This window comes from Sander lucioperca, chromosome 5 (genome assembly GCF_008315115.2).
Source record: "Sander lucioperca isolate FBNREF2018 chromosome 5, SLUC_FBN_1.2, whole genome shotgun sequence".
Taxonomy (NCBI): Eukaryota; Metazoa; Chordata; class Actinopteri; order Perciformes; family Percidae; genus Sander; species Sander lucioperca.
The window spans coordinates 27,103,863-27,117,199 of NC_050177.1; the positions used below are offsets into that span (position 1 = coordinate 27,103,863).

Here is a 13,337-nt window from a genome sequence, read left to right on the forward strand (position 1 = left end):
CGATGCACAGTTCACTTCTCCATCATCTATTGCTACGATATCTGTCATTGCACAGTCCAAATGATATACTGAGCTGCAGTCAGAGGAGTGAAAGCAAACAAATGTTGATTGCTTATGCTGCTTAAAACACATAGGTGTACAGACACATTCTCATTTCTTAATTTTATGCCATTCTAAAACATTTTATGTTACCATTTAAGCTTTCACGAAATATAAAGACAGTGCTGCAAGTCTGATCATAAGTAAGGACAAAGTGTGGACAGATGAGGTCACCACCCCGGAGAGCCTTGAGGATTATACATCATCAGTGTGACATCTTACATCAGCAAATGTGTTGATGATGTGGTGATCACCTGACTGGAAACATCACAAACTGGTATGGGATGTGCACGGCCCAGGACCGGAGGGCTCTGCAGCGGGAGATTAAAACTGCTCAGAAGATCATTGGTACCCATCTCCCGAGCATCAGTGATGTCGGTGAGGTGAGGTGAGGTGACTACGCAGAGCCCAAAGGATACTAAAGGACAGTACCCACCCAGCCACAGCCTGTTCACCCTGCTGCCTTCTGGGAAGAGATATAGAAGTTTCTGCTGCCCACCACCAGACTGCAGAGCAGCTTTTCCACCAAGCTATCAGACTCTTAAACTCTAGTTCATCCTCAGCACTGCTCCACTGATTAACATTAATTTGATTTTAAATAAAATCAAAATCAAAATCAAAAACCAAATGAAATGAACAACAATAAATACATCTGTATCAGTAATCTTGATTTAAAACAGTTACCAAAGACCCCATACAGTCAGTCATTTAAATACTGCCACCTGCTGGTAGAAAGGGGGAACATTGCGGTGGAAACCACATTAAATATTCATTTAATTATATAATATAGTGCTAACAGTAACAACTCTGCACACACAATAAGTTCTTAGGTTAACTATTACCAACTGGATTGAACCAAACAATGCGCTCATTAAACGTGACTGGTGATGTATACGTGGATAGGCACGATATTAAATCACTGTAATAAACTACTGTTGCTAACAGATTTCTTCCGGTCCAGGTTTATATAAGCCTATTTATTGATTGATTTTTTTCTTCTAACGTTACTCTGGTATAACGTTAGTGCTGCATATTATGACCGTAAATGTCAGGAAATGGCCAAACAGACAAATATTAAAACAACAACAACTAGAACTGCAAGCAGTTAAGGCAGAGTCCCAGTCCAAATGGTGCAAGTTGCCCCCGGTCGACGAAAGTCAAATGCAAAGTACAACGACGGGGAGGCTAAGTCCAGAAATATTGCAAGGGGTTGTAATAGGCCATGCCCATTTCAAGCAATCAGTACACCTTTGTGTTCCATTGTGTCTCAGGAGTGGCCCTAGATCGTACCCTGCAAGTTTCATAAAAATCACATGAGCCCTTCGTAAGATATACATTTTTCTTATTCCCATGGCCCTCTATAGGCCCAAATTTGGTCCAGAGCCTTAGAGTAGAATGGCAAACAAGAATCTTAAGTTTTGCATTGACAGCATTTAAATGTGGACGAGATAGGCAAAAGTTCTTGTTTTGGTTGCTAGCTACAAATATATATATATATATATTTATTTGCGCATTTTGAACCGATCTAAATTATTTTGGTAACATTTGGTCAGGGCCATCTAAAGATGCTATATGCCAAGTATCAAGCAGATTGGGCAAAGACCCCATGGGGAGTTCTAAAAACAGATTTTCATTATAGCGCCCCTTTGCTGGAGAAGTGTGTTAATGTTTGTGTCTGAGATAAAAACGATAGATGTGTGTGCAGGTAGTGCAGGGATAAAGTCCTGATCCATCAATCACTTCTAAAATTCAAAAAATCCTTTTGAGAATTTTAATCTTAATCTTAATTAATTAGGTCAGCAAAAATGATTCGATATGATTAGCTGAAACTAGCGTACAAGTCAGTCCACCACAAAATGTGTAGGCTCAAGTAATCTAAGCTCATTAGCCCTTTTCACATATCAAGATTTAAAATACAATTTATGACCAAGCTACAGTCCAGACTAGTCCAGACAATAGACTGACTTCACCAACTATACATCCTTTAAATATAGAAACATTCGCCTTCAGGTGATGTATGTTTTAGTGACTAAAAACCAGTCGTTGAAAGATTCAAACCAACCAACTTTATTTACGCATTATCACATTGAAACATTATCATCACTGCTAAAGGTGCTGGAGGTAGGATTGTGAAGATCCAGGATTTAGCCAAAGAATTTGAACGGCCCAAACGGTCTCCTAAGCCCCCCCCCCCACAAGGGAGAATGAATGCGTGTCCCTGAGCAGTGATTGACACGGCCCCCTGGCCCTGATTGGTGCATCTGAACAGGGAGCGGTGGATTTTTGCAAATCTCACTACAGGCTGTAGGTGGAGCCAGAGGAGCCGGATTTTTACCTTTACCTGCTTCATGTAGTTCTACTGGAACATAGGGTCAGTTTCAGCAAATATGACAGAAAGTTAGTTTTATAAGTCTTACCTACAGCATGTTTAACACTACTATCATCCGGTCATTTCATTGAAGTTTTTCTTTTTATTCCAACTTTGTTAGATGACACAGTAAGTATTCTAAATTAGGGAAGGACAATTACTCGAAAAGTAAATTAAACTGAAATTCAGAACCTCTAACCGACATAACTTTTCTATTTCCTTTTTTTAAAATCCTGTAAATACTTTCCCTACTGTTTGGGTTCATGTACTTTCCATTAAAAAACAGACAACCGCGTGTGTAGTAACGTGACTCAGTGTCCGTTGTTTCGACACATTTTGGCTTCAGTAAAGACAACACCGAACGAGTAAATTTAGCCGACAAAAGGTGTGAGCTGGTCACGGATCACCGCGAGGTGACGGCCATTATAGTTGAGTTAAGCCGACAAAACATCACCGTCATGCGTAATTTATTTTGTTTACAGAAAAATGTATTTATGTTATTTATTTTTTACTTGTTCAGGAAAATTGCTTTTTTACTTTTTTTTTCAAAAATGTGACGTTTTCTTTTCAAGCAATCTGTGCTTTCATTTCAACTGTTAATATTCAATAAATAATAGGGATGCACCAAATCCAGATTTTTGGGGTTCGGCCGAATACTGAATCCACTGATTAAGATTCTGCCGAATCCGAATCCGAAACCAAATACCGAATCCTCCGCCCATCCTCAGTCCATTAACACAGTAAACACATTAATGAAGTAAACTACGTCCACAGCCTCTAAAATAGTTAAATGTAACAACTTAATGTTGAATTCACACGCTCTTTTCACATCGTAGGACAGCACATCGCTATCGCCAGATGAGTGACAATTTTGTTTGGCAAATGTTCGCTAACCAGTGTATGATGGTGTTGTGAAATGTTTGTTTAAAGCACTTAAATAAGAAATTAATGTTGTTTAGTTTAAAACACTCTAAAGGAAATGGTCAATTATAGTGTGATTAAAACTCACTATTTACATTATTTACCAACCCAGTACTTGATTTACGCTAATACGTGAAAAGGTACACACTCTTATTTAACAGTAATTTAGTTTTACTGCGAACCTTCACAGGAGGTGCTTTTATTTTGAAGTAGCCTACACGGAAGTTGTCTGTTGTGTACTCTTGCTAGCTTACTGAGATGAACGTGAGACCCTAGATGCAAAACATGTCCGTCAAGCTTAAGTTGCTCACTTTCTTGTGTGTAAAATGGAACATATTGAACAGTAAATGTTCACAGTAAAGGAGAAGTGTTTTTGGTCATCATTCGAAGCCATTCCACTACAGAAGGCATGTTGGGTGGGTGAAATTAGAAAGCTAACGTTAGCTAACAAGCAGCAGCCGAGTAGGGTTCGGTGGAAAAAAATTCTAAGGTTCGGCAGAAATCGAACCCCGTCAAAAAGCCCAATATTCGGACGAACCCGAATCCTGGATTCGGTGCATCCCTAATAAATAATCATAAATAGTTCATCTCTGTGTTTCCTTCAAGTATTTTAAAAAATCACAAAGATAAGATATGCTCTCTTTCATTAGAACAAAAATATCCAACCTTTAAAAGTTGAGCATGTTTTCTGTACATACCTTCTCAGTAAACAAAAAAAAAAAATATGGGACTGAGGTCAATTTGTTCAATTAATCATGATTAAGATTTTAGCTAATATTGTCCAGCCCTATAGAAGACTTTTCAAATAACGTGTGCTGTGATTTCAAATGTTGGAAATATTCAATAAAAAACCCAAAACATGTTCATTTGTGTGTTTCCTCTAAGTATTTTAACATCACAAAGTTAAGATAATCATCATCAGGGTCAAATGTTCACTTAATCGTGACTTTAGGTAACATTTTCCAGCTCTATAGGCCTGTTCTACATTCTTTTACCAAAAGCAAGACTTCTACATATGTTACGGATTTTGGACATTTTTAGTCCGTACATTACAGGATTGAAGAGCGGCTGGCACGTAAGCCAGTACAATGACAGAACAATGCGTAACATGATGGGTAAACTGTTCATATTAAATCTGCCTTGCACTATTTCAAAGAAAGCCCCAAAAGAAAAGTTGAGCAGGGAAAAAAGGTGAGGTGTGCAGGTACTGACAGCTTTCTGTCTGGTCTGTTTAGAACCAGAAAAACAAACTTTAAGAATCCTCATGTAGGAGTAAAGAATGAGAATTATAAGAGCAACTATTATAGTAAACATATACACAAGTCCATATATGTTATTGACGGTTGTGTCGGAGCATGCCAGTTTAACAATGGAGTAGTTGTCACAGTACACTTTTTGAATCGTGTTCCCACACAGCTGTAAAGGGACACTCAGAGACATCATGACAACTGTTGCAAGTACACTGTATAACCATACGGACGCAATAAGCACGGCAACCTTGTTAGATGTCATACGAGTGTGATATTGCAGAGGATAACAGATAGCAAGATATCTGTCATAAGACATGACTCCTAAGGTAAACAATTCTACACTTCCATAGAAATGCACACAATAAATCTGCAGGAAACAGAGAGAAGCAGAAACAGTGTGAATGTCAGAGAGGATCTGAACCAGAAGGAATGGAAACAACCCTGTACTACCATACAGTTCATTTACAAACAGGCTGCACAGAAAAAGGTACATCGGTTCATGTAAGCTTCTGTTCACACAGATAACCACAATCAGCAAAAGATTGGTACAAACTATTAACATATATAAAGCCATAACAATCATGAAATACAAATATTTGAAAGCCCCGGTGTCAAAGTAGGCAACAAGTGCAAAATATAAAACCTGAGTAGAGTTTATCATGATCCCTCATTTGGTTCATTAAGCAATCAAAATATAGGAGGATAAACTAAACTTAACTATTGTGTGACATTTAGTTCCAGATATGTAAAGATGTGGTTTACACTTTAAACTCATGTGACGCAACAGTAAACAGATTCATTCTTCATTATGAAAGGAAATAAGCCACAAAACCCAAACTTACCATTACCCTGACCTGAATCTATATACCACAAAGATTAAACCTTAGGAGGCACAGTTCATGACATTGTCTTAATCCTCACATTCATCTACTGCTCTGCTCTACTCAACTGAGTCCCTCCCAACTGAGCTGAAACTCTGCGTCTGTTTCTTTTAAACTTTCCAAGTCAATTGATTCTCCCAGCAGCAGACTAACATCCTCATCAAAAGACCTACTGGTTGTCGATGATTCCTATTGTCAGGTCAAATAGCAAACTTCCTACATATATATATATATATATATATATATATATATATATATATATATATATATATATAAATTGATAAATTGATAGGAAATTTGCTTAAAAAAGATGTCAAAATACCAAATTAATGAACACCCCGAGCTAGAAGCAAACTGTGGCAATTGTATATAGTATCCATCTTAAAGGTGTTATATACAGTAGGGATGGGTTTTAGAAAGTAGAAATATTTTATTAACAAAATGTGTGTATGTGCTCATTGCAAAAGAGCTGTGTTAGTCTTTGAGGAAGTGGTTACTCCAGGTGACCTCTGATGCACAGAAGTCATAAAAATGTGCATTGTTTGAAGGTTGCGAGTTCAGTTCTGGCAGGCCAAGTAGTCAAGACGCTGCTAACCGCTATTGGCCAACATCACTGCCGCATCAGCTGATCTGCATCAGTGCATCAGCTGGTCAACTCCCCTCGCTTCTAAATGGCTACTCTCAAACAGGGCACCCTACTTAAAGCCGCTTTAGGTTGTTCCTAAAGTGAATCATCACCGACCGCTGTCGATGATGATTCATGGCAAATCGACTCCATCGATGACACCCAGCCATTGCAGCTTCAACTAGGGGGGGAGGATGCCTCTCCGGATGACAACACCGCTGCTGTCCGTCGAAGCTTAGCGAGTAAAACCCTGAATCCTCCCAGCGAGTAAAACCCTGAATCCTCCCAGCATTGGCGCCTGTGCCCACTTTACTGGAAACCTAGTTCAATAACAACATCCAGTCTCCGATCAGCGCCTCTCACAAGGATTTATTTATCCTCCTCTGCGACTCTCTGGATATTCCACCAGCTGATATCCTGCCAGTGCCTCCTCCCCACACATCCGGAAAAAAAGCACACTCAGAAACGAAAAAAATCTCGAGCTGGCCGGTACTGCACACAAACGGGCTAGTGGCCATGTTCGTCCGGGCCCAAGTGCACCTCCAGCCATGGATCCAGTGCTTATGGCGCTTCAATCTTTCCTCCTCTATATGACTGCCAGAATTTCAAAACTGGAAAACGACTCAATCATCAGGCGTTCGTCGAACCTCATCTCTGCTCCATCGGCATCCATATCCGCTCCAGAAGTCTCCACCATCTCCGAACAGCGACACCACCAGCACCAGCACCAGCCTCAGCGTGATGACGTCACCCCAGAGTTCACTCCCAGAAGGACCCTGGCAACCGCTGTACCCCTATCCACAGGCTCATCCTTACCTAACCTAACCCTAACCCTTCTCACCATCTACTGCCATCTCTCATCAGCTGAGGAGCCAGATTTTAACAGGTAATGACACCAATCTTGTTAAAATTCTGCTGGGCTCTGAGCTGTGCGAGCGGCGTGTTGTAGACTGTGGCGACCTATCCGTCGCATTAAAGATGGGGACCCTAGACTGTTTAAGACTCTGACCTTTACCGAGTTCTGCGTAGCCTTTGGAGTATATAGGGATGTAATTTGTGAAGTCTATCCGGCTCGCAACTTGATATTATCTTGCCTTATACCATGGTCTGGGTGAATACTCGATTCTGATTGGCTGCAGGGTGTCCACAAAAAAGTGATGTAGGACACCTAATAAAGGAGTTCTGGTGAAACTGACTGTTTACCGTTCAAAATAAATAAATAAATCCGCTAATATAATTATTATCATCATCAATTTACCTTTCAGGTGGGTCTTTCGAAGGTCTACACTAACCGTCAAATAATGTCGGTGACAGGCCATCGATGCGAGAGCAGTCTGCGGGCTTACTGGGCTCCGTCAGTCAGGGAGAGATAAGACTGGAGCAACGTACTGTCTGCATCAAGTGCATATCATGGCCAGTACCCAGCTATCATGCATCCTTCTTCAAAGGCCCCTATGTCAGACTTGCTGACTATGTCAAATTGCACTATAAATGGAAACGTTGTATTTAACTGTAAATAAAACAAGCTAGGATGTAGGCAAATGCCCCTCTGTTCGACCTGATTAATTTATTTCCCCATATCTATAAGCACAAATCGCTGGAGCAGAATTATTTTTTTTTTGTTTGTTGTTTGATTAATTGTTTTCTGTGTATTAAAAAAAACAAATAACTATGCCTACCTGTGGGTTTTAATTATAGGTTATAAAACGTAAGTGTATAACGCCATGGCTAGCCTAGCTTACATGAAAAAAATATGATAACCTACATAGCCTACATTCACATTCAGCGTACTGAATGAACAATGGTATGAGCAATAACTGTTTAGGTTAGGCTTAATGTTGCTGGCATTAGCATCAGCTTTATGGCAAATCTAACACAAGGGTTTACTTATTTTGTATCAGCGATCATGTCTCCTCCAGTTTGCAGTTTAGCTTGCTATTTAGCTAAGGCTTCGACCGTAGCCTAACATTGTTCGTGAAAATCTTTATGTTGTTTTGGGGACAATGACAGTGCTGGATAGCTAGCTTGTCTTGTTGTTAAATAAACTGTCAAATTATTTTGACTGATTGCCAACTGTACACAATGTGATTGACTTTGAATCTTGCTAGCATAGCGTTAGCTTTCTGGCTCGTGGCTGAGCTGAAGGAAGGGACTTCTACAAGCTGAGCGGACTATATAAATATTAGGGATGAGCGAGTACAGCATTATCTGTATCTGTATCTGTATCTGTTAACCATATGAATTATCTGTATCTGTATCTGTACTCGGACTGGGCGGGGCCTAACCTGGAAGTGGGCGGGATTTAACCCGGAAGTGGGTCGGGTTGTCTTGAAATGGGTAGGGCTTTAACCGGTATGTTATTTTAAGCATACAATTGATATGGGTTGATCAGAAATTGTTAAATTTATTGCTGATTAGAAAACTATTTACATGACAGCATCAGCATTGAGCTTCAGATCAATGGTTTTGATCACGATAACAAACAAACTATATACAGAACAAGAACAATGAATACAACACATGCGGTTGCAATTATGAAGTAAAATCTGCACGTCGGCCGGTTCATGCCTCGGCGTCGTCCATTAAGACCTGACAATGGACACCTCATCGGGCATTAACCCTTACATAATTTCCGACCTAGCTCTCTCTTACGGTGGAACTTTATTTTATGAGTATCAAAAGTCGTTTTCTGCAAAGGCCACAATGTTCATTCAACGCTTCAACTAAAGACTGGACTAGTCCGTGGTCGACCTTGCGCTGATAAGTAGGCACTTCACAGGGCACCAAGTCCTGTCCTGCCCCATCTGTGGCTCTCTCGCGCACTCTATTTCCCTGTACTCTAAAACTACCACTCGTCTGTCCCGTCCTGGCCCGAGCCATAATCCTAGCTCCCAGGTGACTAAATTTAGTTTGCTCTTTGCTACAATTTTAACGAGAATATTTATAGGATTAGCTTCATATCTGTAGCTACTGTGGGGATGCGCACCCCCATCTTGGTTTCCAAGATGGCATAACATGCAGACGTTTCTTGTATTTGTCCTGTGTAGATATTTGTAAATACTGTCTTTTCGTCTATCCTGGTATCCAGTTTTGTGCAAACTTCTATCTGGGGCGCCCAGATAGCCCAGTTGGTAGAGCTGGCGCCCATATATAGAGGTTTACTCCTTGACGCAGCGGGCCCGGGTTCGACTCTGACCTGCAGCCTTTTGCTGCATGTCATTCCCCTCTCTCTTCCCTTTCATGCCTTCTGCTGTCCTGTCAAAATAAAGGCTGAAAATGCTCAAAAAATAAACGTAAAAAAAAAAAAAAAAACTTCCATCCGATATATTGCTGCACACACCTTACTGCAACGTCCGTTGTACTGTGAGGAATGGATTACCATTTTTGTGACTTTTGTAACTTTTCCCCCCGCAACTTCGAGCTCCAGCTGGCAAATTAGCTTCTGCTAGAAACTGCTTCCATTGTCCCCGGACTTTCGCTTTCCGCATCACTGGACTTACTTGTTTTTATCTCTCTCTCTCTGTGCATGACTTACTGTAATTGTCCGTGGCACGTTGAGGAATTGGATGACCTGGCTCCACTGACAACCATCTGGCAAGCCAGCTAGCTTACTATCTGCTGCTTATCGTTTTCAGGCCCAAACTGGTCGGATTACATTCATCCCTGGACAACGCTTGCTGTATTATGGGAGTTATTCTCTGGACTATTTCTGTCACTTTCTCTCTGCTCCTAGCTAGCTAGCCAGCTAAATAGCTGTTGTTACCAGCCAGCTCCAACATCCGGACAGCGTTCGCTGTTTCACTGGTTTTATTCTCCGGACTACAATCTTCTACAACACCGGAACACCACAGCCCTTCTGCCACAAGACACCAATTATCCTATGGTATCTTGTTCATTTATTTAGCCAGGCCTAAGCTAAGCTCCTAAGCACTGTCTCTGTCCATTACTAGCTACTACCAGTGACTGTTTGTTATCCCTATATTTAGCATGACTTCTGTACTGCTGTTTTTGCTCACCTCCATCGTTTTACTCCCATGTAGATTCCTTAACTCCTTGCATTATAACACTGTTAACTCCACTGTTCCACTGTATGTAACTCCTGAAACTTCCTGTTGTTTACCAAATCTATCCAGTGATGCAACCTCCTTCTTTGTTACTAAATACCTTGGCTTAACCCATTAACCACTCATCCAGTCATTCCCCTGACTTCCCATGCGGCCCTTCATTTTCTTTACTACGCCCGTAAGCCGTATTTATTTCACTCCACTAATCAGACTAAACGACCAGTTTTTAAAGCTATGGGCCACATACTTATCCTTCTTCTCCTCTGCTCCTCAGGAGACATAGAGCCAAATCCAGGCCCTAATACCTTCCCTACTTCCCAGGTGCTTTCATTCACTGATTTCTGCAATCGCAAATGTCTTGGCTTTATGCACCTTAACATCAGAAGTCTACTTCCTAAATTCGATTTATTCACCTCCCTTGCTCATTCAGCCAACCCAGCTATTCTAGCCATCTCTGAATCCTGGCTTAGGAAATCCGCCAATAACTCGGAAATAACAATCCCCAATTATAAAATTTTCCGTCAAGATAGAATCGCTAAAGGGGGAGGTGTTGCAATATACTGTAGAGAGAGCTTACAGAGCTCCGTCATCCTATCCAGGTCTGTACCCAAACAATTTGAGCTTCTACTTTTAAAAATCCAACTCTCTAGAAATAAGGCTATAACTGCTGCTGCTTTTTACAGACCCCCCTCAGCCCCAAGCAGTGCCCTGGACACCATCTGCGAACTAATCGCCCCCCATCTAACTGCAGAATTTTTATTGTTAGGAGATTTAAACCTGGATATGCTCAACACCCCAGCCACTCTACTTGCTAAGCTTGATGCCCTCAACCTCACACAAATTATAAATGAACCTACGAGATACAACCACAAATCAGTAAACAAGGGTATCCTCATAGATATTGTCCTGACCAACCTGCCCTCTAAATACACCCCAGCTGTCTTTAACCAGGATCTCAGTGATCATTGCCTGATTGCAATCCGTAATGGGTCCGTGGTCAAATGTCCACAACTTATCTCTGTCAGACGTTGTCTAAAACACTGCGAACAAGCCTTTCTGACTGACCTGAACCTTGTAGCTTGGGAGAGCATTAACCTCATTCCAACAGTGGAGGATGCCTGGATATAATTCAAAACTGATTTCCTCTCTGTCCTAAATAAACATGCCCCATTTAAAAAGTTTAGAACCAAAAGCAGATAAGCCCCTGGTTCACTCTAGAGCTGACCACCCTCAACCAACATAAAATCATCCTGTGGCGAACTGCATTAGCCTCAAGCAACCCCCATAACATGCAAGTCTTTAAAGAAGCCAGAAATCGGTACACTCAGGCAGTCCGAGTAGCTAAGGCTCGCTACTTCAAACTGAAATTTGCTTCTTGCAGTACCAATTAAAAAAAGGTTCTGGGACACTGTAAAAACGATGGAGAACAAGAACACAGCCGCCATTGACAAAAAGCACTACTGTGCAGCCATCTACATGGATCTGTCCAAGGCCTTTGACTCTGTTAACCATCGTATTCTTATCGACAGACTCAACAACCTCGGATTCTCTCGTAACTGCCTCGCGTGGTTCAATAACTATTTTTCTGAAAGGGTCAAGTGAGATCCGAGGGCCTGTTGTCTGGACCTATGGGCGTCTCTATGGGGGTGCCACAAGGTTTGATTCTCGGGCCGATTCTTTTCTCCCTATACATCAATGATGTGGCTCTTGCTGTTGGGAATTCTCAAATCCACCTCTATGCAGACGACACCATCCTGTACACATCCGGCCCCTCATTGGACACTGTTCTATCAAACCTCCAGGAGAGCTTCAATGCTATTCAGCACTCCTTCAGAAACCTCCAATTACTACTAAACTCTGGCAAAGCCAAGTTCATGCTTTTCAATCGATCGCTGCCCACCTCTGCCCATTCGATTAGCATTACCACGTTCGACGGGTTGAAATTAGAAAATGTTGCGGTGTACAAATACTTAGGTGTCTGGTTAGACAGTTCCCTCTCCTTCCAGCAACACATAAACCACCTTCAATCTAAAGTTAAAGGAGAACTCCGGGCAATTTTTACGTTCATCTTGACTGCTATACGCATGTGAGTACAGTCAATAGCAAAAAAAAATGAGCCGAATCAGTGCTAGCAACATGGAGCTGCTGCAGCTAATGCCGAGAGCTCCCACTTAGCTAAAACGGCAGTTATGGGGGCATAAGATAAAGAGTGCCTTTGTGCCTCTTAACGGACACAATGTTATGGTTTCGGTGTTTTGCTTTGCATTTTGTTCCATTTCTGTTACCTGTTTGTTCATTTCTGTTGCCTGTATTATTGATTTCTGTATGTTTCCTGTGTTTGTATATTTATTCTGTATATTTCTGTTCCCTGTTGTGTTGATGTATCCTGTTTTGTGTATTGTGGTCTGTGTATATTCTGTTTATTTTTCTGTTGTGCATTTCCCTGTTTATGTTCTGCTTCCTGTTTTATTTTGATAGTCTGTTTTCTGTCTTGTCATGTCTAGTTTTACTTTCTGTGTTTTCCCACCTTTGTTGATTGTCCTGCCCCACCCTGATGTGTTTCACCTGTGTATCACCTCTCCCTCATTTGTTCATTACCTCATGTATTTAACCTGTGTTCCCTTTGTCTCTTGTTAGATCATTTTGTATCCGTTTGTGTCCTGTCCCTGCTAGTCTGCATCAATTGTTCCCTTACCCGCTCAGTTTGTTTTTCCTCGTGCCTGTCTTCAGTTCATGCCCCCCTGGATTCCCTGTTCTGGTTTTTTCCCTACCTTGGACGTTTTTTGCCTGCTGCATCAGGACTCCTTTTGTTGCTGTGGTTTTTGTTTTCTGTACAATAAACCCTACTCAATCTTCTCCTGCCTGCCTGCCTGATCTCTCTGCATTTGGGTCCACTATTTCCTGAATACGTCACAGAATGATCTAACCACCATGGACCCAGCAGAGAGGCGACTTTTCAAGGAGAAAAGTCCCCGCTGACTAGCAACCCCCCTGAGTCCCGGCTAGCTAGCCGCCCCCCTGAGTCCCAGCTAGCTAGCCGCCCCCCTGAGTCCCGGCTAGCTAGCAGCCCCCCTGATTCCCGGCTAGCTAGCAGCCCACCTGAGCCCCGGCTGGCTAGCAGCCTCCCAG

The 13,337-nt window shown here is 41.7% G+C and overlaps 1 protein-coding gene across 1 annotated transcript; it reads right to left on the bottom strand.

Moving 5' to 3' along the window:
- Positions 1-4,317: 4,317 nt before the first annotated feature.
- On the bottom strand, positions 4,318-5,299 carry LOC116057897 (olfactory receptor 6N1-like). The gene has a single exon (XM_031310482.1). The coding sequence runs from the start codon at positions 5,297-5,299 to the stop codon at positions 4,370-4,372; it is 930 nt and encodes a 309-aa protein (XP_031166342.1). The 3' UTR covers positions 4,318-4,369.
- Between the last annotated feature and the right edge of the window lie 8,038 nt (positions 5,300-13,337).